A 25406-nucleotide genomic window follows, 5' to 3' on the forward strand; every position below is an offset into this window, starting at 1 on the left:
CCAGGCGGGAAGGTTGCTGGGGGACCCAAGACAAGGGGGGGGGGGGGCGCCGCCGCCTGTGTAGCTAGCCCAAGGCGGGGGTCATGTTTGCCCTTGAGGAGATTCCCGAGTCCTGAGCATCTGCGGTGGACGAGGGTTGTGGAGCCTCCTGTCTCGTTTGCAGCCCGGAGAGAAAGAAATTAGGCAGGGATATGTAGGCTTTCTCTCCGCCGGGCAAGGTACCAGGCCCTCAGGAGATGCCGGGAGGTGGGGTTGTGGGTGGTGGGAGAAAGGTTTCTTATGCGGCCTAAGAGGTAAGACAAAAGGCTTTGGTCCCTCGTGCTTCCGGAGCTCGGATCTGCCGGTGCTGCATCTGGCATTGAGGGGGGAGACCAGATTGCTGCTCTCCGACAGCTCTAAAGAGGGGTGGGACCAGTGTTTCCTCTAAGCTGTGGAGTCTTGTGAGCAAAAATTCTACTTTGTGAGTTACTGGCGTTAAAGTTGTGAGCAAGTGTTTTGGCTGCTGCATAAATTAGTTTGCTCTGGAGCCATCCTTCCCGAGCTTAGACAAAAACGTGTGAGCCGGAGGATAAAAAACTGAGCTAGCTCATACTAACTCAGGTTAGAGGGAACACTGGTAGGACCGAAGGGTTTCGCTCTTTTTCTGCCTCCTTTTCTCTGGTTGCACTGGTGAAGTCTGACTGTAGGGACTGAGAAGTGGTGGTTTTAGAAATCTTCTTCACACTGTTGTTAAGCAGTTCCATACTTTGAGACATGTTATTGGCAGAATGTGACTACCAGTGTTTTGGACTGAATTTCAATTACTTTTGTTTCCAGGATGAAGAGCCTGTGTTTGCTCCTGAGTTCAGCAAAATGGAGTTTGGGTCTGCATTTCTAACTCTACAGAGCCAAAGAAACTTGAGCAAAGAGACTGCCATATGTATTGTATAGCAATAACTTTCTGACTGTAAACATCCTAGTTCACAGTATTTAATTTTGTAACAATATTTATTATAGTACTTTCATACCTCAGTTTTTTGTTTACATATCAAAGTAACTAATAGTTAGGGACCACCAAAATTAGTATCATGGCTACAATGGAAACAACAACAGTTATGATGGAGTTTATAACAAGTGCAGTAGGAAATAAGGCCTCTGGCCCTTTAGTGGCTTTCCTTTGGATGCTGATATTGGGGTTCGTCATCGCTTTTATTCTGGCATTCTCTGTGGGTGCCAATGATGTAGCAAATTCATTTGGAACGGCAGTGGGCTCTGGGGTGGTGACTCTACGGCAAGCTTGTATCCTGGCATCTATCTTTGAGACAGTGGGCTCTGTTCTTCTGGGAGCCAAAGTGAGTGAGACCATCCGGAAAGGGCTGATCGATGTTGAAATGTACAACACTACGCAAGAGCTGTTGATGGCTGGCTCCATCAGTGCCATGTTTGGTGAGTAAAGTGTCACTGGAGTGGCTTATTAGTTTTCTCTAGAGTATTTGTCTTTGTTGGGGTTGTTGTGAATTAACTTCACGTAATGATTGTTCACTTAATCCCTTTGCTTTTTCTGTTTTAGGTTCAGCTGTGTGGCAATTAGTGGCTTCATTTTTGAAACTTCCAATTTCTGGTACCCATTGTATTGTTGGGGCAACGATTGGCTTCTCACTGGTTGCCAAAGGACAGGAAGGAGTTAAGTGGTCAGAGCTGCTTAAAGTAGGTAAGCAAGAACTTTATTGATCTGCTGGTTAAATGGAAGTATAGGTTTGTGAACCATATAATATTACAACATAATGTAGGAATGAATGTGGTGATTACACTGTAGTATAAGCAAAGAGTAAATAAATGAACTTTCCTTTTTCTAGTGTTGTCCTGGTTCATATCTCCTCTTCTTTCTGGCATCATGTCTGCTGTCCTCTTCTTCCTTGTCCGTATGTTCATTCTCAGTAAGGTGAGTATTGTTTCAAGCAAATACAATATATGCATAGGAGGAATGTGGGGGATCAATGTCAAAGTGTGCTACTGCTGGCATAATTGATCTTGGTAATTTCTAAATCAGAATTGATGATAATGGGCTTCTGATAGTGGATTGCAAACTGTACTGCATAAAAGGCAGCCAGCATACACTTTGACTTGAATCCTGAGTGCCCTTTCTGCTTGTACTAGGCACAGTGCTTGTGGAAGTAATGGAGGTTGATGTGTGCAAATTAACATCCATTTCAGTCTTCTACTTTGGCCCCATGGTGTTGCTTGGATCTACTGACCCATGAGGGCCCAATTTCCAGGGTTTGTGTGAGCCAGGGCGGTGGGATTGCAGTGGATGGGGAAGGAAAGAAGGCCACTGTTCATGCAGTGTAGCTGTTAGGACTGCATAGGATCCAAGCCATTGTCTTTTCTCCTCACACAAACCTAGGTTAGATATTAAGCTGTATGGATATTTGCTAAGCCTTTTGTATTTCCTATTTGTAGAAATTGGATCATTTCTTGTAGTCTCTTGGCTGTTTGTGAGAAGGTTTAAGAAGCTTGTCTTGATCATATTTGGTCTCTCTCCCTGCTCTGTTCCTTATGCTCATTTTCCCTTCACTCTAAATATAAGCTTATACTTAATATGCTATTTGGCTCTGCAGTTGTAGTGTGTACATTCTTTAATCTTTTGTTTGCATTGACTCAGGATTATAAAGTTCTGAATTTATTTACTTAGAATATTTTTAAAAACGTGTTTCCATTTGCTCCAGATGCCTAAGGTGATAACAGAACTATAATTCATTTAGTTATTATCATCCTTGTGTACTGCTGCTCAGATTGACTGGAAAAAACAGTTGACTGGAAAAAACAGACACCCCCTTCCATAAAAAGCTGGCTTAGTATTATTTGAAATGTAGCCTTATTAACGTACAACCCAAGGAGGCAAAGAGATAGTTTGCAAGGTATAGAAGTTTTATGAAGATTGAACACCCATCTGTTTTTTTTTTCTGGGTATGAATCTATAATGTTTCATATAGCATGATATTTTTTTTAAAAAGCCTGATAGCTACAATTAATAAAACACCAAAATGAAACAGGGTGAAGAAAAGAATGGGTTGTCCTTACTTTAAATTTCAAATGTTTGCCAAAAGAGGAATATCCTATTTAGGAGCCTTGTTATCACAACTTGAGTAAACATCAGCTATTTTGTAAGGATGTTTTTAACTGCCAGTAAAAATTTGAATGTGCTGCAAAAGTGTAAGACAAATGTGACCACTACATTAATTGTTGTGGCATGAGATGAAGTGAATACACTATTCCCCTGTTTTGGTGAGAAGTCCTTCATACTTATATATGTGCTAGGCCTCATAATGCATGGCCACAGGATATTCCAGAGTCCAGTCAGACAGCAACAAGGTTGTATACAGTTCAAGTTACTGCTAATGTTGGGTGATCAGGTGTGCATTGGTACAGGTTGTGCTTCAATAAAGTTCACATCGCGAAACATTGTTTTTTGCAGGCTGATCCTGTTCCAAATGGATTGCGAGCATTGCCTGTCTTCTATGCTTGCACAATTGGAATCAATCTCTTTTCTATTATGTACAGTGGTGCACCTTGTAAGTATATAATAAAATTCTTGTGCTTTACTTTTTTATAATTATTTATTAAATTCTCAATCAAACACAGAATTTTACCCCTTTTGCTTTACAGGACGGAGTTCTCCTAGAAGGCAGCTGGCCTGGGCCAGTTACAGAAGGCTGCAGGCTAGTGTATGCCGAGTTCAAACCTAGATAGCTATCCCACTCAGGAGGCCTGCTTGTACTCTAAATTACTGCACACGTTTCTTCTTAGTCTTCACAGGAACTACAGATACTTTCAGCCTAGCTGCCACTGTGCCAGAAATCCCCTAACTTGCCTACCCTACCCCTCACTTCCTCTTTTGTACCCACTGCCAAAACCTGGGGTTAACCTATATGTTGCTGAAGTTTGAGACTTCCTTGTACTCTGCGAGTCAAACTTAGGCTAATACCAGGGAAGAAGACTTTGTGGTAGGTTTCTCACTGTGGCCTCCAGATGTCTTGATCTGCTCTTATTCCCAAAGAACATTACTACCTACCCCATTCCCCATAAGAAGAGCTGGCAACAAGTGCTTTGAAAAGGAATTCTTGCTTCTGTGTTGGAATCTTCTGGGAGTCTCCTAACTGAAATGTTAAACTGGTGGTGAGGGTGGGAGGAAAGGCAGCCTTTTATTTCATTTTAAAACATTAACCTTTTGGTATAAAATAAGAATATCTCCATCATTTGGTAAGAGACCTATTGGAAGGCAAGCTAGTGGAGCAAGTGTTGTAGTACAGGTTGTATAGCCAAGGTCTAAAGTTCATAGGCTGATTACATATTTGCCCCCTTACATAAAGAAAGTGGGATGTATGTCCACCTAGTATGGTTGGTTGGCTTATTTCACCTGTATACTCATGACATAAATTATGGGCAATAAAACCATAAGTATAAAACAGTCTGGAAGGAAGAACTTTCCCAGATACCAAGATTCAACACAACAGATGCCAGACCCTCAAACCAGCTTGGGACTTGAGAGATGAGTTTTCCTGCCAAAACCTGTTATATCTCAAAGCACTATCCTGCCCTTTATTGGGGAAAGGCGGTCATGGTAAATGGTGACAAATTTTGACTGTTTTACTAAGGATAACCATAGCTTGTTGGACCCTGGCTTTACCTCTGGTAGTTTTCTGTTACTATTGAAGGCATATTCAGCCCTTACTTCCCGTATCCCAAAGGTTTAACAAAAACATGTGATTAGGTAATGAGTGTTAATGGGTTGTGGGGTTGAATTGTATGCTAGTTTTAGGGGGCATGTCATTGGTAAGGGGCTTAGGTAGAAGCAGCTTACACCCAAAGTAGAAGTATCTGTACATTTGAAGATGTTGCAGGAGCCAAAAAGACCTAACATTAAACAGGCTGTCAGTCCTGTACATGATGTCATATGAGAAATCTTAAACACTGCAGTCCTCCTTGGCAGCTATTTTATTTTTGTTCTGGGAGTGGTGGTATTGTGGGTGATAAGCTGTCTGAAAACTTCTGCAATCCTTTTTTTGTTGGTATTTTTGCATGCGTGTATGTGTGCACTGTGCCTGGAAGTAATGGTGACCTCTGGCGACTCCTACTGGGGCATGGAGGACATTCAGAGAAGTGGCTTGACTCTGGCCTCCCAGCCCTCATATTCTCTGGAGGTCTCCCATCCAGATACTTGCCAGGGTTGGCCCTGTTTAGCTTCTGAGATCTGACAAGATCGGGCTTGCCTGGGTTATCCAGGTCATGGCACTTCTGCAATCTTTGGTGCGATTAAGTTTCTAGTTGTGCCAGTTAAATATCAAAAGTACAAATGTTTAAAATAATAAGCTGGCACTGAAAGCATAAGTTTATTTTTCCTGTCCAACATCTGAAGGTATGTCTCAGAAGTGGATATAATTGAATTTTGGTTGCTGTTCCCTTGGCTGTTTTTAAGTGGGCTAGATCCAAGGAATTTTTGCTGTTAAAAGCTTGACGCTGCAGAAGGCCATGGCAAGTATATCCAAATGCAGTAATGTAATTCAGTAATCCAAGGGAGAGCTTCAGGGCATGTGAAAGTGGTTTAAATTTGGATGGAAGAAAATGAAAATGTAATAACAGGCTTTAACTTCTGTGTGCATTCACATTTAGTTGCTGTGAATGTAAAGCTATAGGCATGCCAGTTCTTAGCATGCCATAAAAGTTTAAATGTTAAATCTATTTAGTTGGAGAACTCTCACAAATTATACTTGGAAGGGGCTTGGGGTTTTCAAGATGCATTATTTTATTTCCTAGTGCTGGGCTTTGACAAAATTCCTCTCTGGGGCATCGTCCTCATTTCAGCGGGGAGTGCTGTTGTCTGTGCTCTCATCGTTTGGTTCTTTGTCTGTCCAAGAATGAAGAAGAAAATTGAACGTAAGTAGTTCCAAGTCCATGAATATACAGCAGTCTTCTGTATCTCACTCAACTGGTCTGTTGATTTCTGGTTCTGGCTCCCTAGAAAGGTTGAAAGGATGTACTTTTGATGGGTCCATGGATTATGAAGTTGAAAGTGAAGAGTCACTTGATTGCACTGCTACTGCAGCTTTAATTGCTGTTTGTAATGTAATAAAATGCAAAAGGAGCATATGTGGCTGCTTTTTGCCAAATGGGAATCAATGCATATTTGGGAAACGTGTCATCTGCAGCCTTGTGTCTATGCACTGCAGTGTCTGAATAAGCTACTTGTGGAATGCATCACAGCTACCATATAAATGACCAATATGTGCTTAGCAGTCAGTCTGATACTGCTAGTAGTTCTTACAGTGTGTAGTTTTGCCACTTTTTCAGGCTTGTGCATTTATACCACTTGTAGTCTTATATAATTTTGGACATTAATAGAAATGAATGTGGCCCTGCAGTGTTCATCTCCTTCTTTCCCTCAAGCTTGTCACTCTTTTCTGGAAATATTTCAAGGTGCTACAGTGCGTTATTGGCTCCCACGTTTTGTCCTGTTGCTTTTGTCTCTAGTGCTATGTTCTTGGTGTTGATCTAAAACTAAATACAGTGGAATAAGAACATAAGAGTCTTGCTGAATCAGACCAATAGTCTATCTAGTCCAGCATCCTGTCTCACACAGTGGCCAGCCAGTTCCTCTGGAAAGCCAACAACAGGGCATAGAGGCCAAGGCCTTCCCCTGATGTTGCCTCCTGGCTCTGGGATTCAGAGGCTTAGTGCCTCTGAATTTGGAGGTTCTTCTCAATCACCATGGCTAGTAGCTATCGATAGACATCCTCTGTGAAACTATCTAATCCCCTTTTAAAGCTTTGGCAGCATTCCACATTTTAATCGTTGTTCGTGGAATGTTGCCCATCCTATAGGGAATGAAGACAAGGTCTTGTGTATCACCTTGTGCACATAGATTTTGCTTGTCATGCAACAGGGAGGTGTGCAAATTCGCACATCTCACAGGAAACATGCTCTTCAGTTGTAGTACAGGAAGCTGCTCTTAGATGGTGGATGAGACAAATGTATTCTCGGTTGAAGCTTGCCTACTATAACTCTCTTTCTGCAGAGGAGATCAAATCGAGTCCTTCTGAGAGCCCCTTAATGAAGAAGAAGAGTAGTCTGAAAGAACAGGATGAAATTAAAGCAGTCATGGATAACCAGATTGGTGCTGATGATAGAAGCCCTGCAACTGAAGTATCTGCTGCGCCACGCAGGGCAGCTGCAGAGGAAAGGATGGTCTCATTCAATTTGGGAGACTTGGAGGAAGTTCCAGAGCGTGAGAGGCTCCCAAGGGCAGAGGTGAAGGAAACAAGCATTGATAGTGGTAAGCTGGGGAAAAGATTGCAGCAGTTGTCATTGCATCTGTCTTAATGTAGGACTTACTGTACCTCGATTGTGCTTCTATAATGAACGTGCTGAGTTGTCTTAGTTAAAAGTGTCTTTGTGTTTTCAGGAGCCATGCAGCTTCCCAACGGGAACCTTGTTCAGTTCAACCAAGCTGTCAGCAGCAATCAGATAACCTCCAGTGGGCATTATCATACAGTGCATAAGGATTCTGGCCTCTACAAGGAGCTGCTTCATAAGCTTCACCTGGCTAAGGTGGGTGATTGTATGGGAGACTCCGGAGACAAGCCTCTGCGACGCAACAATAGTTACACCTCTTATACAATGGCTATCTGTGGCATGCCTCTGGATTCATTCCGTGCTAAAGATGCTGAGCCAAAAGGGGAAGAGATGGAGAAGCTGACATGGCCTGGGGGAGATTCCAAGAAAAGGATCAGAATGGACAGTTACACCAGCTACTGTAATGCTGTGGCAGATGCCCACCCAACTGTTGTGGATTTGAGAAAGGCAGAGATGGGTATTGGCAGCAGGAAAGGGAGCAGCAGTTCTCTGGAAGAGTGGCATGACCAAGACAAGCCAGAAGTATCCCTTCTCTTCCAGTTCCTGCAGATCCTGACAGCTTGTTTTGGTTCCTTTGCACATGGAGGAAATGATGTGAGGTTAGTTGCTGGTAGGCATTGTTTTCTGTTTCAGTAACTATGTGCGGAATGTCACCCTGCCTTCAGGTAAAGTGCTGGTGACAGGGAATGCAGCCTTACTAGGCCTGAGATCTTCTTGCAAAATTGTTCCTTACTAATTAGTGATATCTAAAATGTAATAAATCCAATGCTTATTAGGAAAATGTTTGCTTCTCCAGTTATGTTTTGTTTCCATCCTATCAGCTGACTGGTATGTGTGTTTTCTTTTTGGCAGCAATGCTATTGGTCCTTTGGTTGCTTTGTACCTTGTCTACCAAACGGGAGATGTCGCTTCAAAGGTAGCAACTCCAATTTGGCTGTTGTTGTATGGAGGTGTTGGGATCTGCACCGGCTTGTGGATCTGGGGGAGAAGAGTCATTCAGACCATGGGGAAGGATCTGACTCCTATAACACCATCTAGGTAAGCTAGGAAGTGTGTCATGAACAACTGCTTTACAGCAGAGCACCTTGTAGAGTGTGCAGTTGGTTTTGTTCCTTGTTGAGGTGGGCTTGGGTTGAGATGTGTTTGAACTGGCCAGAATGGCATGGGGAAAAAGGTGAAATGTTTGTTTGCTTTGAGAATGTGTGGTGTCTTAAAAGTCTTTGCATTTGTGGGTGTTCTGTCAGATAACTAGATTATTAAGAACCATGAGTGCTTTCAAATCTATTTTGAAAGACTCAGTGGAATTATCAATGCTATGAGGCACACATTTTATACCTGAATTGCTTGAAGTAGATGTTTACCTAGTCTTTTCAGATTGCTTTGTTTCTTTCAGTTTCTTTGCCCAAATCTACCATTTATACCATTGTAGACTGGATTTTCCTGCCTCACATTCTTCTTTTCTCCTGCCATATTTGATACCTTCTGAGGTTTTTTCAGCTTTGCCATAAGCTGTTTCCTGGGCTGGTTAGATAGATCTTTGCAGCATATAACCTTGAATGGTGTCGGATAGCTCCTGTTCTTGGGAAATAACTTGAAAATGTGTGCATAATTCAGATATGGTGTGTATAGTGCATAATGTCTGGTCTGTCCACCAGCTGTGCCTCCAAAAGGCTTTCTAGCCCCTTTAATAGGTTGTCAACATCCTTTGGATTCATCCAGGTACTGTAGTTGGTGTTAAATAATTAGCATGCAGGTTTTCATAACCTGTACCAATGATGAGCATGCTTGGCATAAGAATTCCATAGCTCCAAGTGTTGTAAGCTCCTTATCAGTACTAAATTGGGTATTTGCTTTAAGGCAAAGTCTATACAGAATTGGGCTTTGAAAAGCAAATTTATATTTGCAGGAAGCTTCTGACTTCGTTATCTTCAGGCTAAAAGGCTGAAAAAGTTTTAATTAATGAGGAGTCATGGCATGCCTAGTACACCAGATTCTGGTGTGGAATGTCAAAGGTATCTAAACAGCTGCTTTTTTTAACAGTGGCTTCAGCATTGAATTGGCATCTGCTTTGACTGTGGTCATCGCCTCCAACATTGGTTTGCCTATCAGCACAACTCACTGCAAAGTAAGTGAAAGGGCTTCTGTTTCCAAAATGAGTGTTTGAACTTTTTTAGTTGTGCAGAGATTTTAGCTATGTTGCTGCTATGTAGGTAGTTGAACTCTTGGTACTGATGTACTGGTAATCTGGGATATTTTGCATTGTGAGAACTTAAAAGTAGCAAAAAAGCTCTGAAAAGTCTTGAATAGGTTTTGATGTTCTGGCTGCTTTATCAGGTTTACTCTTAGCAGAGTTTCCTTAATTTGTTGCAAATAGCAATAATCAGCTATTGTACATAATGCATTATAATAATAGGGGATCTTGCTCCCAAGGAGTTTCCAATGAAATTCAGCATATGAATACCCGGGGAGGTGGGTGGGAGGTGAAAGTTGCGCATATACTTCAGTAGGTGAGAATTAAATATTGACAAAGTCTTGGTGGAAAAGACAGAGTTTGAGAGGTGACATGCACTTCTGGAAAGCAGTTTGAAGCATAAAAGGCAGGAGAAAGAGTGGAGTCATTAGGGCAGTTATTTGAGGAAGCAGGAAACTATTAGACAGCTATGGCCGTGGAGCTGTGGCAGTGAGTGTATATGGCTAGGAGAACTGTTGGGGTTTGGCATGGGAGTATTGAAAGCAAGGATGTGGAGTTAGTGTTGGATCCTGACAGAGACAGGAAGCCCGTGTTTGGACTTGTCCCGTATTTACAGTGAGGCAAGTGAATTTGGCAAAGTTCTGGGTGGAGGTGAAGGCACAATCATGAAAGGAGGCTAGAGAGGATGAAGTTGTAGATCTGATAGTAGAAGATGACCAAAATGTGAACTGTTTTTATCAAGTGGCATAAAGGGGAGCAGTATCTTTGCATTGTCTCCTTTGAACCAACCATGACATAAACAGTGGGATGTAAATATCAGAATATTATGGGAAAAGCAAAATGACTTGGTGATGGGTTAACTATGGGAAGTGAAGGACAGTACAAAATAGCCTGTGTTAACAGGGAAGATTGTGTCTTTGCATATAAAGCAGGGGCCCAACCTTTCTGAGCCTGTGGGCACTTTTGGAATTCTGACATAGCATGGTGGGCACAACCACAAAATGGCTGCCACAGGAGGCAGAGCCAGCCAGTCACAAAATGTCTGCTGCAGCTTAACCTACAGATACACAGTGAAGGTCCTTGTGTTGTGATGGCAGTTGCTGCCAAAGCAACGTTTTAACAAATCCACCCAGACAATCAGAAGCCTCACTGGGCAAAGCCTCACCTGACCCCTACCCATTTTCTAAAAACGCTTGGTGGCCACCAGGAGACATGTCAGCAGGCACCATGATGCCCACAGGTACCACACTGGGGACCCTGATGTAAATTGTATAGGAAGTGTTAGAGAACAAATTTAGGTTTGGACTTCTGGGCACTGGAAGATTTTTTTTGCTTATGAGACTGATTAATCAACTGGTTGGAGACTTACGATTGACTGGAGGGTAGTAAAAATTTATAGCTGGTAAAGCTGAGTTAGTTGTGGCATAGTGAATGGTGAGGAAAAAATGGGATTTGAGATTTCCTATGGAAGGTGGGTAGAGAGCTAAGAAAACCCTCAACCGAAACAGGGAAAACAAAGGCAGGAATTTTGATGAGACTTTTCTCAGTGGACTGAAGAGGTGGGAGACTTAGATCAGGCTCAAGAGCAGCATTAAATAAAAAGCTGGGGCAATTGGATTAAGAGGGCATGCTCCACAAATTGGGGAGATGGGAAATTACTCTAGGAGATGGAGGTGCGGTAGAATGGAACGGCTAGGGAAAAGGTAAAGATCAAAGCAACTGGAAGCAATCTTATGGGCAGGTAATGAGGAGCAGGTGGGGCAAGCCGTAGAACACCAGAAGTAAGGAAGAAGTGCTGGTGATCTCTAGAATTTGTAGATCATGGAATACTTCAGTAGATGATGGAGGAGATTATGAGTTTGTAATGAACAAAGCTGCCACTTTGCCCACCAGAGGTATTTTGCTGCTTGAAAACTCATGTTTACATGGCTGGCAATGAAGGAGGGTTTAGACCTGTTGCTAGATAAATCTGAAATGTTGAGTTGTAAAGTGGGGAGAGTTCTTGCTGAATGTCTGCTTCCATGCTAGTAGTGTCTTTGTTACCAGCTCAGTGGAGGCTGGGGCCTGCTAAGTCTTTTGCTTTGTCCCTTGCTGTAGGTGGGATCTGTGGTTTCCGTCGGCTGGCTGCGTTCCAAGAAGGCTGTGGACTGGCGCCTGTTCCGCAATATCTTCATGGCCTGGTTTGTCACAGTCCCCATTTCTGGCCTCATCAGTGCTGCCATCATGGCGCTATTCAAGTACCCCATCCTTGGAGTATGAAACAGAAGTGCTGAAAAACCTGTAGCTTGCTGCACAAGCGCCTGTCTGCATATCCTTGCCAAGTGCTGAAACAGTGTTAGGTGACTACCAAGTACAAGAGGGCAGGGTATCTTTTGTGCTGTACCTGCTTTACATGTGCTATCTTGTCTTGGAACTAGCTATGTCAAATAGCTATCATGAGTCCTACTTCTCTTGGGCTGTGAATTGTGTGTATACATTTCTATACTCTTTTGTATTGAGCTTTAACTTCATTTGATTAATGTTGTCAGACGTATCATTCTCAAATTTATTCTTTGAATTGAATTTCAAATCTGTCAAGCACAATGACGAGGGAGGAGTAGCCTAGCAGAAATGTGTGTGAGGAGCCACTTTTATAAATAAAGCCTTTTTAAATAACCTGGGTGTGTTCTTGTGAAGCACTGACAGCTTTGCCATTTGAATCCTTGTTGCTGCTACTGAAAAGAGTAGAAACAGTGACACGTGACAGTCTGCATAGAAATTATGTGGATACCTCTCTGCAGTTGATAAAATCTGATGCAAGAAGAAACAGGTTGGGTCTCAAGATGGAGTCTCAAGGAAATATAATTGTTCTTGGTTGCCTGCAAAAGTGCCTTTTGAGGTATATCTGCTGCAGTACTCCTGTCCATGTAGGCAGTAGACTTCAGCAGATAACAATGTTAAAGCAAACTGCAGTGTATGCTAGCCATGTGATGGTTGCAATACTATGATTTCTGTATTCAAATAGTTGAGGGAGGGTGGGAGAAAGGATGTTGTTCAGTCGCACAGTCGAGTCCGACTCTTTGCGACCCCATGGACCAGATCACGCCAGGATAGGATAGCTATAATGTTGTATATCTTTAAAGAATGCTAGCATACTGCAATGTTTGAGGTTTTTTGAAGACTGATGGCTGCTAAAGCCCACACTTTGGAAATAGTGGAGCATTGCTTTGGATAGGTATACAATTGGTGAAATTGGCCATTTTGAATACTGCCTGTGGCATGAGTGGCAGAGTGTGCCTGTGTCAAATGCAGCGAGTATGATAATATAGCTAGGCCAAGAGTTGCTTTCAACAGCACTGGAAGATAGCAGAAGTGCATACAAGTGCCTATGGCATTTGTTACGTAAGAGCAGAGCCTGTTCAGATGGCCCAGTTGTTGATAGAAACAGCCATTTGTAAGTCCAGTCTTAGCAAGTTCTCAGTAAGGTATAGCTTTACTCACAGTTGAGGGTGAAATGAACAATGTCACCAACTGAGGACAACAGTGGTAGCTTGGGCCACACTTGTTTTCCTTTTGCAAACTAAAGTGATTGGCAAAAAAAGGAAAGGGTGTGGTTGAGATATGAAAGGTAGATAATGGGAAGGGAGAAATAGAAATGGGGGAAGAGACATTAGCGCTTTGGTGCCTCATTGAAAAGCAGCTTCTTAGCAATAAGTATTATAAGAATGTCCAAATATTTACTTTTCAGCAGAACATTACCATGGTAGGGGATTCTTGTAAATATCTGATACCTGATAGAATAATGCTGCTTGGCATTAAGAAAGAAACACCAATAGGATCTTCAGTACATTAAAAGACTAATACACTTTGGAAATGCACAGTTCTTTCAAAAGGCTAATGCAAGTGCTCAAACCAGATGCAATTTTTCTGCAGGTTTCCTCAAAAACAAATAGACCTGTTTTATAGTGCCACATGACAGAAGTCTGTGTCTCCTACAAATCTCCATGGCATAGGTGCTGAGTATTCACTGCTACTGCCCTTAATGTTAGTCCCTGAAGTGAGGCCTGCTTTTGAGCACAAGCTTGCTAGCAGTGCCCTAAGCAGCACTGAACCATGAATTAGTAGATTAGCTTTGGGGCTTGAGTACATTGCCTCGTTTTCTTTGTGACTGAAAGACTGTGATGATGGCACACGCTTTGACCTCAGAGATGATTGATGGTAGCCTGGATCTTCCAGGGGTGGGGTGTTTGGGTGCCAGGACAAAACAGTGGCTAGTCTGCCCACGTGGTTACAATGTTAGTTCTTGTTTTTGTTGTTTTTAACCAGACTTTTCATGTGCTGTTGTAGGGACCTATATTAACCCTCATGAACAGTCTGAAGTGGTACAGTCCCTTTTACCACCTCATTGGTCCTCCAGTCAATGTCTGCCATCTGGCATTGCTTTCTTGGCAAAATTTGCCTCATGTAGTCTGTGGAAGGTCTTTACATTCCTTATTGCCTCTAGAGCCACCTCTAACTTCAGGTAATGCTGTCTATAACATGAGGGCAATCCCAAGGGCATTGCTGCAGGAGTAGGACATGCCCATTTGGAAAGACATATTACTTGGCAAAATCAGAGGGATCTCTGCTTAAAACCTTATTTCCATTCACTTCATCATTTTTTTGGAAGATTCAGGGAATGCATCATGTTCTCTAAGCACCTGCGCCCAGCCCACCTTTTAGTTTAGAAGGATCAGTAGTAGCTTCATAGCAACCTTGGTGAGTGAGGCTGGTGCCCATATAGCCAAGCCCTTATCCTACTCAGAGTAGTCCTTCCCACTAGTCTCACTGAGAGCATCTCTGCCTTAGCTTCTCCCTAGCATAACCACTTCTCAATAGTAAATGTGCATGAAAGACTAGAAAAACTTTGACAGGTATGCCCGTTTGCTGTACAGAACTTGAGGGATGCCAGTTGTTAAATTGATGCATTTGCTTCATTGGCATGTCTTTCTGCTCCTGGATAACAGCAAAATCTGGCTGTCTGCTTGTAGGTTTCTGAGCTCAACAGCCATTGAAAGTGGTCCCAATCTGATATTTTTTGTCCCAATGTTACCAAGGGTTTGTAGACATAATTCTTGAAAACAGTGGCTTTATTCTCATGTATGTTAGCACTCAACAAAGAGTATACAGTGGGGATATAAGAGAAAAAAATTATTAGGTTATATAGACAGAATGTAACTTTCTTACAGTTAATGAACATTGTAGGCTGAATTTAAATCAAAACCAAATGTTTTAGTATAAGAACATATTTGTCAGTGCTTGAATTACAGGGGAAGGGGAGTTGTCGTTTTTAGTGGGTTCTGTTAGCTGCTGATGTGGCCTCTGATGTTTGATCCTTGCTACTTAAACATACTGCTATGTATGGGCACTCTGACTGCTCCTGCCTGGTCGTTTCTGTCATATCTCTTGGCTGTGGATGGTCTGGTCTCTACATTTCTCTGTTTACTCTTTCTAGATCCACCCATTTATGACTCTAGGCAGATTCTGTAGCCTGCTGCTTTATATCCTGCCCTTCACCCCATTAAGGACCCAAAGCAGCTTACATTAGTCTCCCTTTTATCCACACAACAACCTTATGAGGTAGGTTAGGCTAAGAGTGTGACTGGTCTAAGGTCACCCGGGAGCTTATATGGCAGAGTGGGGATTCGAACCTGGGTTTCCCAGATACTAGCCTGACACTCTTAACACTAACCACTACACCATGCTGTGTCTCCATATGTTTGGTCTGGTCAGATACTTGTTCCTGCCATTCACTTTCTTTGCCACACCCAAGAGTTCTAGCTGCCTCAGTGAACTACATATTGTATGTGAAAGTACTTTCCAATCAAATCAAAATGCTCAGATTTTGATCCCCCCCCCCCCCAGTTATATCAGAGGTAATGTTAGGCCCCAAAGGAAGCCCTGTGTAACATTCTTGAATCCTAGCAGAAGAGAATTTGTGAGAGACTCACTCAAATAGCCACAGGAGATAACTAGATTCTCTCTTACTTGGTATGGTAATGCTTCTGGGATGGAGCAGAACTTCTGAGGCAGAAGAAGGGATTGGGCCTGGCTACTCTGAAGATTCCGAATGTGTGGAATTAAAGCAGTTACATTCCTGAAAATTAATTTGCCCTTGAAGACTAGGTTCCAGACTTTGACCCTTGCTGCTTAAAAGGTTAAACATTCTTGTTACCTAACAATTTTCCAGATGTCTGTTACAAATGAAGGAGAAAGTGGATGGAAACTGATAGTGGCTTTGTTTTCTGTTGTACGTACCATAGTACACCAAATGTTTTGCAGTGACTCTATGACTAAGACTGAGGTACTCCTCTGCAGTGACATATCTTCCTGTCAGAACATTCTGTCTTAAGCAAAGCTGACAGGGAGTTCCTGCAACAGTGCTTTCAGTAATATCTTTGGTTCCTTCTTTGCTAGAGATGTCACATCCTGTTAGGATGTGGCCCTTTTTGACAACACTAAGAGGTTGACTTGAGTTTCCTGCCCACAGTATAAAGGAGAACAAACAATCTAAGCTCAGTTTTATCCAAAAAAGTATTTTTTTCAAACAGCTGAAACAAGTACTGGAGAAGGACAGACACATCTGTATCATTTGCACAGTACTGGCATGTGTGAAACCTGATGATACTGTGTCAAACAAATGGATGATCAAATGGCCATTGCTTTCTCCCTTTGTGATCAGTAACTATGGCAGCTCAAGAGTCCAGTAGCACCTTAAATACTGATGAAATTTGTGGCAGGGTAAAATGTTCCACAGCTGGTTTTTGAATGTTACGGTTTCTTTGTTATGGTCAGACTCATGTCCATTTATTCTTTGTGGTAGGGACTGGGCTGTTTGTCCAATGCAGAGGGCAGAAGGGCATTGTTGACAAGTGATGGCATAAATCACGACTACCCATCCTGATCTATAGCAGCTCATCCATCCTTATCACTTCTAACTTCCAACTAACCTGGTGTTCAGATTTCTTGATTTGGTGCGGAAATGCTCTTGGTTTAACAGTAATTCCTGTTGTACATGAGTTTTTTGTCTTATTGCAAGCAGAGGTATGACAGCAAAGCCACTGTTGTCCTTTCCAAGCATCATACTTGCAAGCCTCTCATAACTTAATATACTTTGTCCCAGTATTGTTAGGTGTCTAAAATTGATGGCCACAGTCCCTGAACAGACCAAAGTAGTAACAAAAAAACTGTGCAGGAGTTTGCGCTAATAAATTTGAAATATTAATTTAAAAGATTTCATACAAAAGAGTGTACAATATTTGCATAACATATCAAATACAAGTGAAGATGGTGATCTCTGGAATGGTCTGCCGTTTCGAAGCAAGTCTTCTGAACAATGACGTATACGTGTGGTGTCTCTCTATTTCATTTCAACTGATTCATCATCAACAATTTCATGGATCTCAGGATTGTCTAATACATTGTAGAAACAGTTTCTAGAAAAGCCTTTCCATGGGCGAATGAAGTTGAATCGTCGGAACGGCAGAACATTCCGGAGATCACCATCTTCACTTGTATTTGATATGTTATGCAAATATTGTACACTCTTTTGTACGAAATCTTTTTGATTAATATTTCAAATTTATTAGCGCAAACTCCTGCACAGTTTTTTTTTGTTACTACTTCGGCCAGTATTGTTAGGACCATTTCCAGCAGTTTCTTTGACCCTGAAAGCCCATCATTAGCCACCCAGATCATGTTTCTAGGGAATCCCTGGAGGGGAGATACATGCCATAGTAGGAATTGTCCTCCTGTACCACAAACAGTGATGTCTGCTCGGTATTTTTCCAGTTCTTTCACGTGAATTCTCTATAGTGTGTTAATTAAATCATTTTTGCCTTTGCTATCTATGGGGATCTATACCAGGGATAGGATTTAATCCATAACCAGGGCTCAAACAGGCTGGTCTGTGAAGGTGTTGTCATTTATGTTACCTATCATTTCATCTCCTTCAAGATTCTTTTCCCTCTTCAACAACTGCCCCCCCCCCCAGTAAAATCAAGAAGCCCACAGAGGCAGAAGTAAGAAGTTCCTGTGGAGGTGTTCACTTATTGGTGGCTCTCTTGAAGTGTTGGTCATTCAGGGCAGGTGAAAAGTTTCTGCTGGTTTACATGTAGAGTTTTATGAAACAGTCCTAACTTTCCCCTCACTGTCAAATCAACATCCAGGCCAAACCGCTGGACCTAGAAACACCATATTCGGGGAGAGCACTCCTACCATGGCGTAGATGCTCACTAAGAAGGGATTTTTAGAAATTCGACCCCTAAGTGGGTCAAAAGGGATAAAATGTGCTCCCCCCATTGATTCATTTGTGACTGCCAAGCTGCTGCCTCCTTGCATCCCCCACTCTGGTTGGTCAGCTGCAGAGCTCAGTGTTCTGAGGTAAAAAAACCCACACCAGTTACAGGGGACTACAGAGAGCTAATGACAGCTGAGGAAATCAGGAGTGGCTAACTGCCTGTGAGGTGAAGCAAAGCTGCTGGCCCAGCCTCCCTGTGGGCTTCAAACATGCTCCCCCCTCCTACACCTGACAAGCAATTGTCTGTCAGGTGCAGCGGCAGTTGCAGGGTGCTTAAAGCCACGAGGGAGCCTGCCTCAGCAGTAACGCCTCAGTGATCCTGCCAGCCCCCGTCCACAGTGGCTTCTAATACTCCTCCCCCTCCTACACTGGACAGGAGTTGACTTAACTGCTTCTATGTTGCCTGTTCCAGAGTGAGCTCACCAAGCAGCCTGGTGACCCTAGCACCTGGGGGCAGAACCACCAATGATCTTCGACATGGTCTCTGTGCTTCACACCCATGGGACACAGTGCGCATTCCTACAACAAATGTCACATCAGTATTATAACTGGATTTACAGAACTTAAATACCATAGCGAAGCACGGGTATCAGGTTAGTTTGATAATAAAATACAGTCATTAAAAGAAATTGTAGTACTTGTACTTGTTTGGTTAATGGAACTTTCAAATTCAGAATCCAGTCTCAATGGATCTGCTTAAAAAACAGCAACCCACTGTTTCGGTAACATGCTTTTCTCAAGAAGGCAAAGGATGACAAGTTCAAGCAAAGGATGACAAGTTCTGCTGCTGAACAGCCTGGTTCAGTAACCAGAAGTGGATACATCTTGCATAGGCTCTTAGTGCCTTTATAGGTCATCTCTATGCCCACATTGAGCTGTGAACCTGTTATGGAGGGTGGGCTGACAAGAGGAATGGCTGGCATTGCCCACAGACCTCTCAGGGACTGATGCGCCTATGGGGCCATAGAAGACATGTCCAGGGGCTTAAGTTTGAATTTTAGCCCAGCTTCTTGGAAGTGCATGGGAGGAGCAATCCGTTTCAAGATACCTTCCTTCACTAAAAAAGGAATTGGTTCCTTTATGGATTTATAGGAATATGAATAGTAATCAGATAGTAATAGTAATCCCCATTAACCTGATCCAGGTCCACTGAAAAGGCCATGCCAGCCCAGTATATTGTTCTAGATGCCAGTGTACTGTTCTGTAGAAATCGAGTGTGTTCCTGCAAATGGGTGAATGAAGTACAAGGTGGAAAACTTGGAGCACAAAACAGAATATGAGGACCTTTGTGCTATTGTACTGTGTTGAATATCCCAAACATTTTGTTAGTATTGTTGTTGCAAGTCTTACTTGGAGTTGTGTGGCTGTGGAAGCAATGCTGGGATACATGGAGCACAAGTTATATGTGCAGAAAGTCCCAGGTGCAATCCAGAGTGCCTCTGGTTAATCATGGTTAGGACAGCTAGGAAAGGCTTGAGATCTTTAGGAAGTGCCAGTCAAAGCAGACAAGCCCAGGCTATAGATGGACCAGTAGTAGTATGCTAGCAGTCTGAGGCTCTGAAAAGCACCCAGCAGGTCAGCTCTGGAGGGGGCTCAACCACTGCTATATAACTTACATAACTTAACCTACAAAGGCTTGGTTTGTAGACTGAGCCCAGACAGATAAATGGAATCTGAAAAGGAGGTACAATACTGTTTCTCTAAGAGCACTCAATATGTGTGGAGATGGTTGAGGCGCTTGATGTAGCCATGCATTCAGGTGGCTTGTCTGGCAAAGAGTTTAGCTTCTCAAAAATCCCTGCTGTCTGTTAAAGAAATGAACTGCACAGACTGAACTCATTAATGCCTAAAAGACAAAGCTTCCTCCCCCATCAGTCTTCAGGTAAAGATCTATCAGCAAGTGGTTACGCTTCTAACCCATTCTCCTGTTTCTGCCCAGTTTTCTGTTCCTTCCATATCATTTTCACCCTACCCTATCCATACTGTCAACCCTCAATCCCTTCTATCTGAAAATGGTGGGAACATAAATATTACAGTCAACTCCCTTAATCTTTGCTTTCCAGGTATGAGCAGATATGCCGGTATGAAGGGCTTTGAGAGGGAAACTGCCTCAGGTGCCTCCTCAGCAGGGCTAGCTGAGAAATGCTGAATGCTCCCCATATTTTCTATCCCTTCTGATCCCTTCTAGCAACATTGTGAATGAGCTGTTTAATTGCATAGTGGAGATGATGCAGCCATCAAAAGCTGACTTGTTTCGCGGCAACCTGGTGTCTGCAGCAAGCTTAATATGTGTGCCAATCTGCAACCTGCAGCCTATAATTATGTCATTATTCTAATTCCTCTTCCGCCCATGTCAGGCTATTTGGAGCCTTGAGCTGGTGGGCGGCATCAGCAGTTCTAAAGTGCTAAGTATGCGGCAGGCTGCCATTGCCTTGAGAATTTCCTGCCCCAAATCCAGGCAAGACTTGTTTCCCAGGGGCTGCCCCAAGCTTATCCAGACAAGCTCTCTGGCGTTTTGTCCCATGGAGCAGAACATTTCTGCTCTGTAGATAAGGCCTCTTAGGAAGGACATACATGGCTTTTTTCCCTTCCTCAGTGAGGGAGTGCAGGTGCTGACAGTTGAGTAGGAGGACCATGAGAACTACTCTGCAGGATTAGGCGGAAGGGGTCAGTTCAGTCCACCATTCTTCAGCAGCAGCCAACCAGAAGCTGGCTGAAGGTAATGACTTTCCCCTGTTGCTTGACCCAGCATCTAGTATGCGGACATGTGCTGCCCCTGCGCACAGAGGGTCTACTTAGTTTTCTGGCTGTTTCTCTTACAAAAATTTGTTTAAGCCTGTCCTAAAATAATCCAATTTGGGGCTATTGTCTCTTGTGGCAGTGAATTGTGCAATTTAATTATATGATGTGTGAAACAGTATTTATTACATTCCCTTTATCAGTTGAAAATTGGTTCATAGCTTGGCTTGCAGCAATTAAAATATAACACAGAATGACTGAGGATGGGGGAGGAAGCATTCTTAAGCAAGGCCAGGGCCCAGCCGTGTTAGACGCGCTTTCTGCTGCTTGCTGTTCTGCGGATGGTCTCAACTATGACAGTTGTTAGCTAAGGAGAGGGGTGCTCTCAACTGGAGCTGTGTCCTGCCATGACCCTTCTGTGCACTGAGCCTGTGGCCAGTCAGTTTCATTGAGTGATCTTGCATTCTTGTACCATGAGAGAGGAGAAAATTTTCCCTTTCTCCAAAAAAATGTTCCCTCTGTTACCCCCTTTATCACCCCCACTCCTAAACTAAGAAACCATAAATATCTAGAGTTGGGATGGGGCAGGGTAAGCCAGTTGAAGTTCTGGGGGTAGGGGACTGGAATGAATTTGTTGCAAGGAGTCGCCTGGGGGTGTGTGTAGTGTGCCCATGCATGAAAACACACGCACACACTTCTCTCAGATCAGAATGGGCTGGCCAGGCTACAGCTACAAGGAGTCAGGGAAACGTCAGTAATATCATGCATGGTTCCTGCTTCCGTCCAAGTCTCTGCTCTGTAATTAGCTGAGGATCCTTTCCTGGGTCTCTCCTTGAGGCAGCTGGATCTGGCAGTGGCTGGAAATCTCCACCTGGTCCTGGACATGCAGTAGTCAGGTGCTCAGACCTCTCATTGCTTTGTTGCAAAACTGAGTTTTGAGACACGCTTGAGTTGATGCTGTAGGATGGTCAGAGGGAGTTAGTGCCTGGAGAGCCTGGTGGCTGTCAGCTTGCCTGGAAACACAGACCTGCTTCTCATCCTATCATGGTACCCTGCAAAGTGCCTATAAGCCTCCATAGTAGGAACAGTCTTAGCTATGGCCTGGTGCCACTCTGGAGCAGTACAGCGAGCGAGCAGAGTGCTGGTATATCATTGGGTAGTGCCAGGTTCTGTTTGGCTGCCACTTTCTATATATCTTGCCTGAGGGTTCTCTGGCTGGCTCCTTCTGAGTCACTCCAAGGTCATTGGCAGCTGCTGTGCACTCACATGGACGTCACAGACTCATTTCTTTTATGTACCAGAGCAATCCACTTAATAACTAACTCCCCACACTTGTACGCCAGATCAATGCAGTACTCTTAAGCATTTGACTATAAATACACAGGACAGTTCCTGCATTTGTCCTGCACAGGCGTGTTTATCGTCAAGGTGATTTTTAATATCGTAGGAGCATGGGCAATCTGAGTTTTCAGTCTGCATTATGGTGTAAAGGGGAAGGTATCTGTATGCATTAGCAGGAGGAACAGTATTTCCGGAGGCAGTCTGCAAGGACTCTTGAGGAGGATGAGAATGGCCCCTTAATAAACCGTGCAGTGTCGCTACGGCTTGTTCACATACACAGTGGCACGAGGGGGGCTCATGATGACTTGTTCCCTTCCCAGTTACTAAGCCTGTCATGACCAGCTTGCAGGAGTGCAAAAAACAATTTGGTACCACTTTGTGGTTGAAGCAGTGGTAGGAGATCCAGTCCTCTTTCCACTATCTCAGACAGGCCTGGCAGGGCTCTCAGGTGCCCTGGGAAGCCCTTTCATCTTACTCTGGATGACCCTAGGCTTCTTGAGGGAGAGGGGTGTTGAAGCGATAGTATTACAAGCAGGTAGGAGGCCTTTCATGGCTGCAGTCTTAAAGAGCCAGAGAAAGAAGGCCTTCTCGCCTTCCCTCCTGATTAATTGATTTACTTAGTCGCTTTAAATACCTTCTGACAGAGTTAGTTTTCAAGCTGGTTTATAAAAAATAAACAATACAAGTACAACCAATTAAAAGCAAAGGTCAGCGTTGTTAAATTGGCTGCTAGAAACATGATTGTGCAGCATGGCACCAAAAAACAAACAAACCCACACACCATGATATAGAACCACCCTGTTCCTATAATTGCTTTTCTTTATTCCTCCGTTTGTGTGTGGTATGTGTGTGTGTGTGAGAGAGAGAGAGAGAGAAGGAAAGTAACTATCTCTTGGAAAAGCTTTCTGTGAAGGGTTCAAAGAACTCCTTGAACTTCTGTTGGGATGTAATTGGCAAAAACACCTCTTTTCTAGTAAAGGGAGAAATGACACCCCCCTGTCCGTCCGTCTGCCTCTGGAAGAGAGTGAAAGGGCAAAACCATCTCAAATGATTTAGCCCTCATTACAGATGTTTTAAAAGACTTAGGAGCTGAGAAGAGGATAATATGCTGTGGACCTGGCCTTGTTAGAAGACCCCAGCCACTAATGTAATGTCTAAGCCTTAGCCAAGGGCTTGTTTCATAAGCTTGCTCTTTGGTTGCTGGAGCCGAGGTGGTGATGACGACGACTGATGATTCATAGACCACCCTTCCCCAAAGGGCTCAGGGTAGTACACAACAGGTTAAAATAAACAGAATAATGAAATTTCAGTTTACAGTAAAAATAACTGTACAACGATGGCATAAAATTGAGCTTCACTCCCTCCCTTGGAGCAGATCAAGGACTGGTCATGGAAGAGGCCATGATGAGAGATACAGTGTGGGCCATTGCTCTCCTCAACCACAGGCCTGGCAGAACATTGCTTCTTTACACACCCTGTGGAACTGAATAAGGTCCTGTAGGGTGGTCTCTGGCCCAAAAGATATCCGAAAAGGCCCTGGCTCTAGTGGAGGACAACCGGATATCTTTTGGGCCAGAGACTACCAGCAGGTTTTGATCCTGATGAGCGTGCCTGTCCTTGAGAAGGAGCTGTGATGAAACAGGCAATATTTCTGCTAGGGTCCAGCTGCTTGGTCGCAGGCCTGCATGTAGGCAGTGGAGACCAGCCCCAGACAGGCACAAGAGCTGGAGAAGATGTCACCCAACCTGCCTGCCTCAATTGAGGTGGCTGAATGCAGATAATAGGCTTAGGAACCTGATAGATGTTTCCTCTGGACTCAGCCCCCCTCCAAGCTGGATTTTGATCACAGCAAATTGATAACCTGTGTCACTGGTTTATTTTGTATAACATCCTCATTTATTTAGGTATTTTGCATTTTGTGTGTGTCTGTGCCTGGAAGGCCTGGCAACTCCTACTGGGGCATGGAGGACATTCAGAGAAGTGGCTTGATAGCCTGCCTCTGGCCTCCTGGCCCTGGCACTCTCTGGAGGTCTCCCATCAGAATACTTGCCAGGGTTGACCCTACTTAGCTTTCGAGATCTGATGAGATTGGGCTTGCCTGGGCTATCCAGGTCAGAGCTATGTGTTTGTTTATTTATCACATTTATACCCTACCACTCCCTTGACAAGTGAGGCTCAGGGTGGCTTGCAACAAAGTAAAATACAATTCAGTAGACAATCTTAAAAGTAACAACAATAATAAAAATGTATAATAAATATATAACACAATGTAAAGCCAACCTTATAAATCCCCTTTTAAAACATAGCAGCACCCAACAACCCAACAGTAAAAATGACCTGGTTTTATTCCAGATTGTGTTTTTATTCCAGACTGCAGAGTCTACAGATGTGAAGTCTCAAAGCAGGAGCATCCTTGTGCCTTTTGGGAGTACATTTAATGTCCCCAAAGCAGAATGCATGACTGAGTGGAACGAAGGAGGTCAGTTGAAAAGCAAACTTCTGCTGTGCTGTTAGTGTTTACCATTGTAATATCTCATTACACAATAGTTGATATATAAAAAAAACCCTATGACCAGGGAAAACAAGTTTTTGATGTTCAGTTGTGCAGGGGGAAAAAGTCTCACACCCAAGATTTGATGATCCCAAGGAGATAAACAAGTGTGGAAAGTACAACCCTGCAAGCAACTTCCAGCTGTTTCAGTAGTGTAGACCCACAGATTGTTGGATGGAGCCCAAAGTAAATGAACTGCCAGAACGTCCCAGGATTTCATAACTGGTGACTGCATATTGAATTTGGCATCATCCAGTCTTTTCTCAACCAGGTCAGATTAACACCTGGGTTATAGAAGAATTGTTACAGCCCAAATCAGTGAACACCTTCCCAGCATCAGGAAAGAGAAGACACCAGCTGTGCTCATCTCCGCAGCCTGAAGATACTCCACTGTAAGGGACTTTTTCGTGTTCCAGAGTATAGGACTGTACTGAAAACTGTTAATTCTTTAAAATTTCCTATTAATAGCAAGCTTGTAGAAAATAATAAATATTTTGTATTGTATATAATTATCCTTTTTGCCCACTTGACCATTTTCTTCCTGTATTACCACATTTATTTTTAAACTTTTTTTTTTTACTGTGCAAAGTGCTTCACAGTTCCTGTCAAATTAATGTGAGATTCTAAAGTGCTTCCATGAAGCTCCAGGAATGTTATCTCCTCTTTACTGGGAAACTGAGGGCTGGGTGTGGGTCATGAGGTTTCCTGAAGCTGTGACCTGACAAACACGTGCCCGGGCTGCATCATGTGCTCCCGGCTGGCTGTCTTGTTTTGGAGGACTTGAAAAGACCACATGCTCCTTGCCGCAGGTGATAGGAAAGCTCTCTGATCTGTGGAGTCTGTGGCCCATTTTAGTAGAGTGAGGTTATGACAGTTGT

The 25406-nt window shown here is 43.3% G+C and overlaps 1 protein-coding gene across 1 annotated transcript; it reads left to right on the forward strand.

Annotated features, from left to right (window-relative positions):
• The first annotated feature begins 830 nt into the window (after window positions 1-830).
• On the forward strand, window positions 831-12217 carry SLC20A1 (solute carrier family 20 (phosphate transporter), member 1). Its single transcript, XM_015421092.1, has 10 exons — window positions 831-1425; window positions 1550-1690; window positions 1836-1921; window positions 3455-3551; window positions 5794-5913; window positions 7052-7309; window positions 7439-7988; window positions 8242-8427; window positions 9430-9514; window positions 11678-12217. Exons 1-10 carry the CDS (start codon window positions 1068-1070, stop codon window positions 11837-11839), a joined length of 2043 nt encoding a protein of 680 aa, XP_015276578.1. The 5' UTR covers window positions 831-1067; the 3' UTR covers window positions 11840-12217.
• Window positions 12218-25406: the final 13189 nt, after the last annotated feature.

Source organism: Gekko japonicus, unplaced genomic scaffold (assembly GCF_001447785.1).
Source record: "Gekko japonicus isolate JY-2015 unplaced genomic scaffold, Gekko_japonicus_V1.1 scaffold13, whole genome shotgun sequence".
Lineage (NCBI taxonomy): Eukaryota > Metazoa > Chordata > Lepidosauria > Squamata > Gekkonidae > Gekko > Gekko japonicus.

Coding starts and splice junctions, on each gene's coding strand:
- SLC20A1 (XM_015421092.1), top strand. CDS start 1,068: ATGGCTACAATGGAAACAACAACAGTTATGATGGAGTTTATAACAAGT. Junction 1,691..1,835: donor GTCAGAGCTGCTTAAAGTAG/GTAAGCAAGAAC, acceptor TCCTTTTTCTAG/TGTTGTCCTGGTTCATATCT. Junction 5,914..7,051: donor AATGAAGAAGAAAATTGAAC/GTAAGTAGTTCC, acceptor CTCTTTCTGCAG/AGGAGATCAAATCGAGTCCT.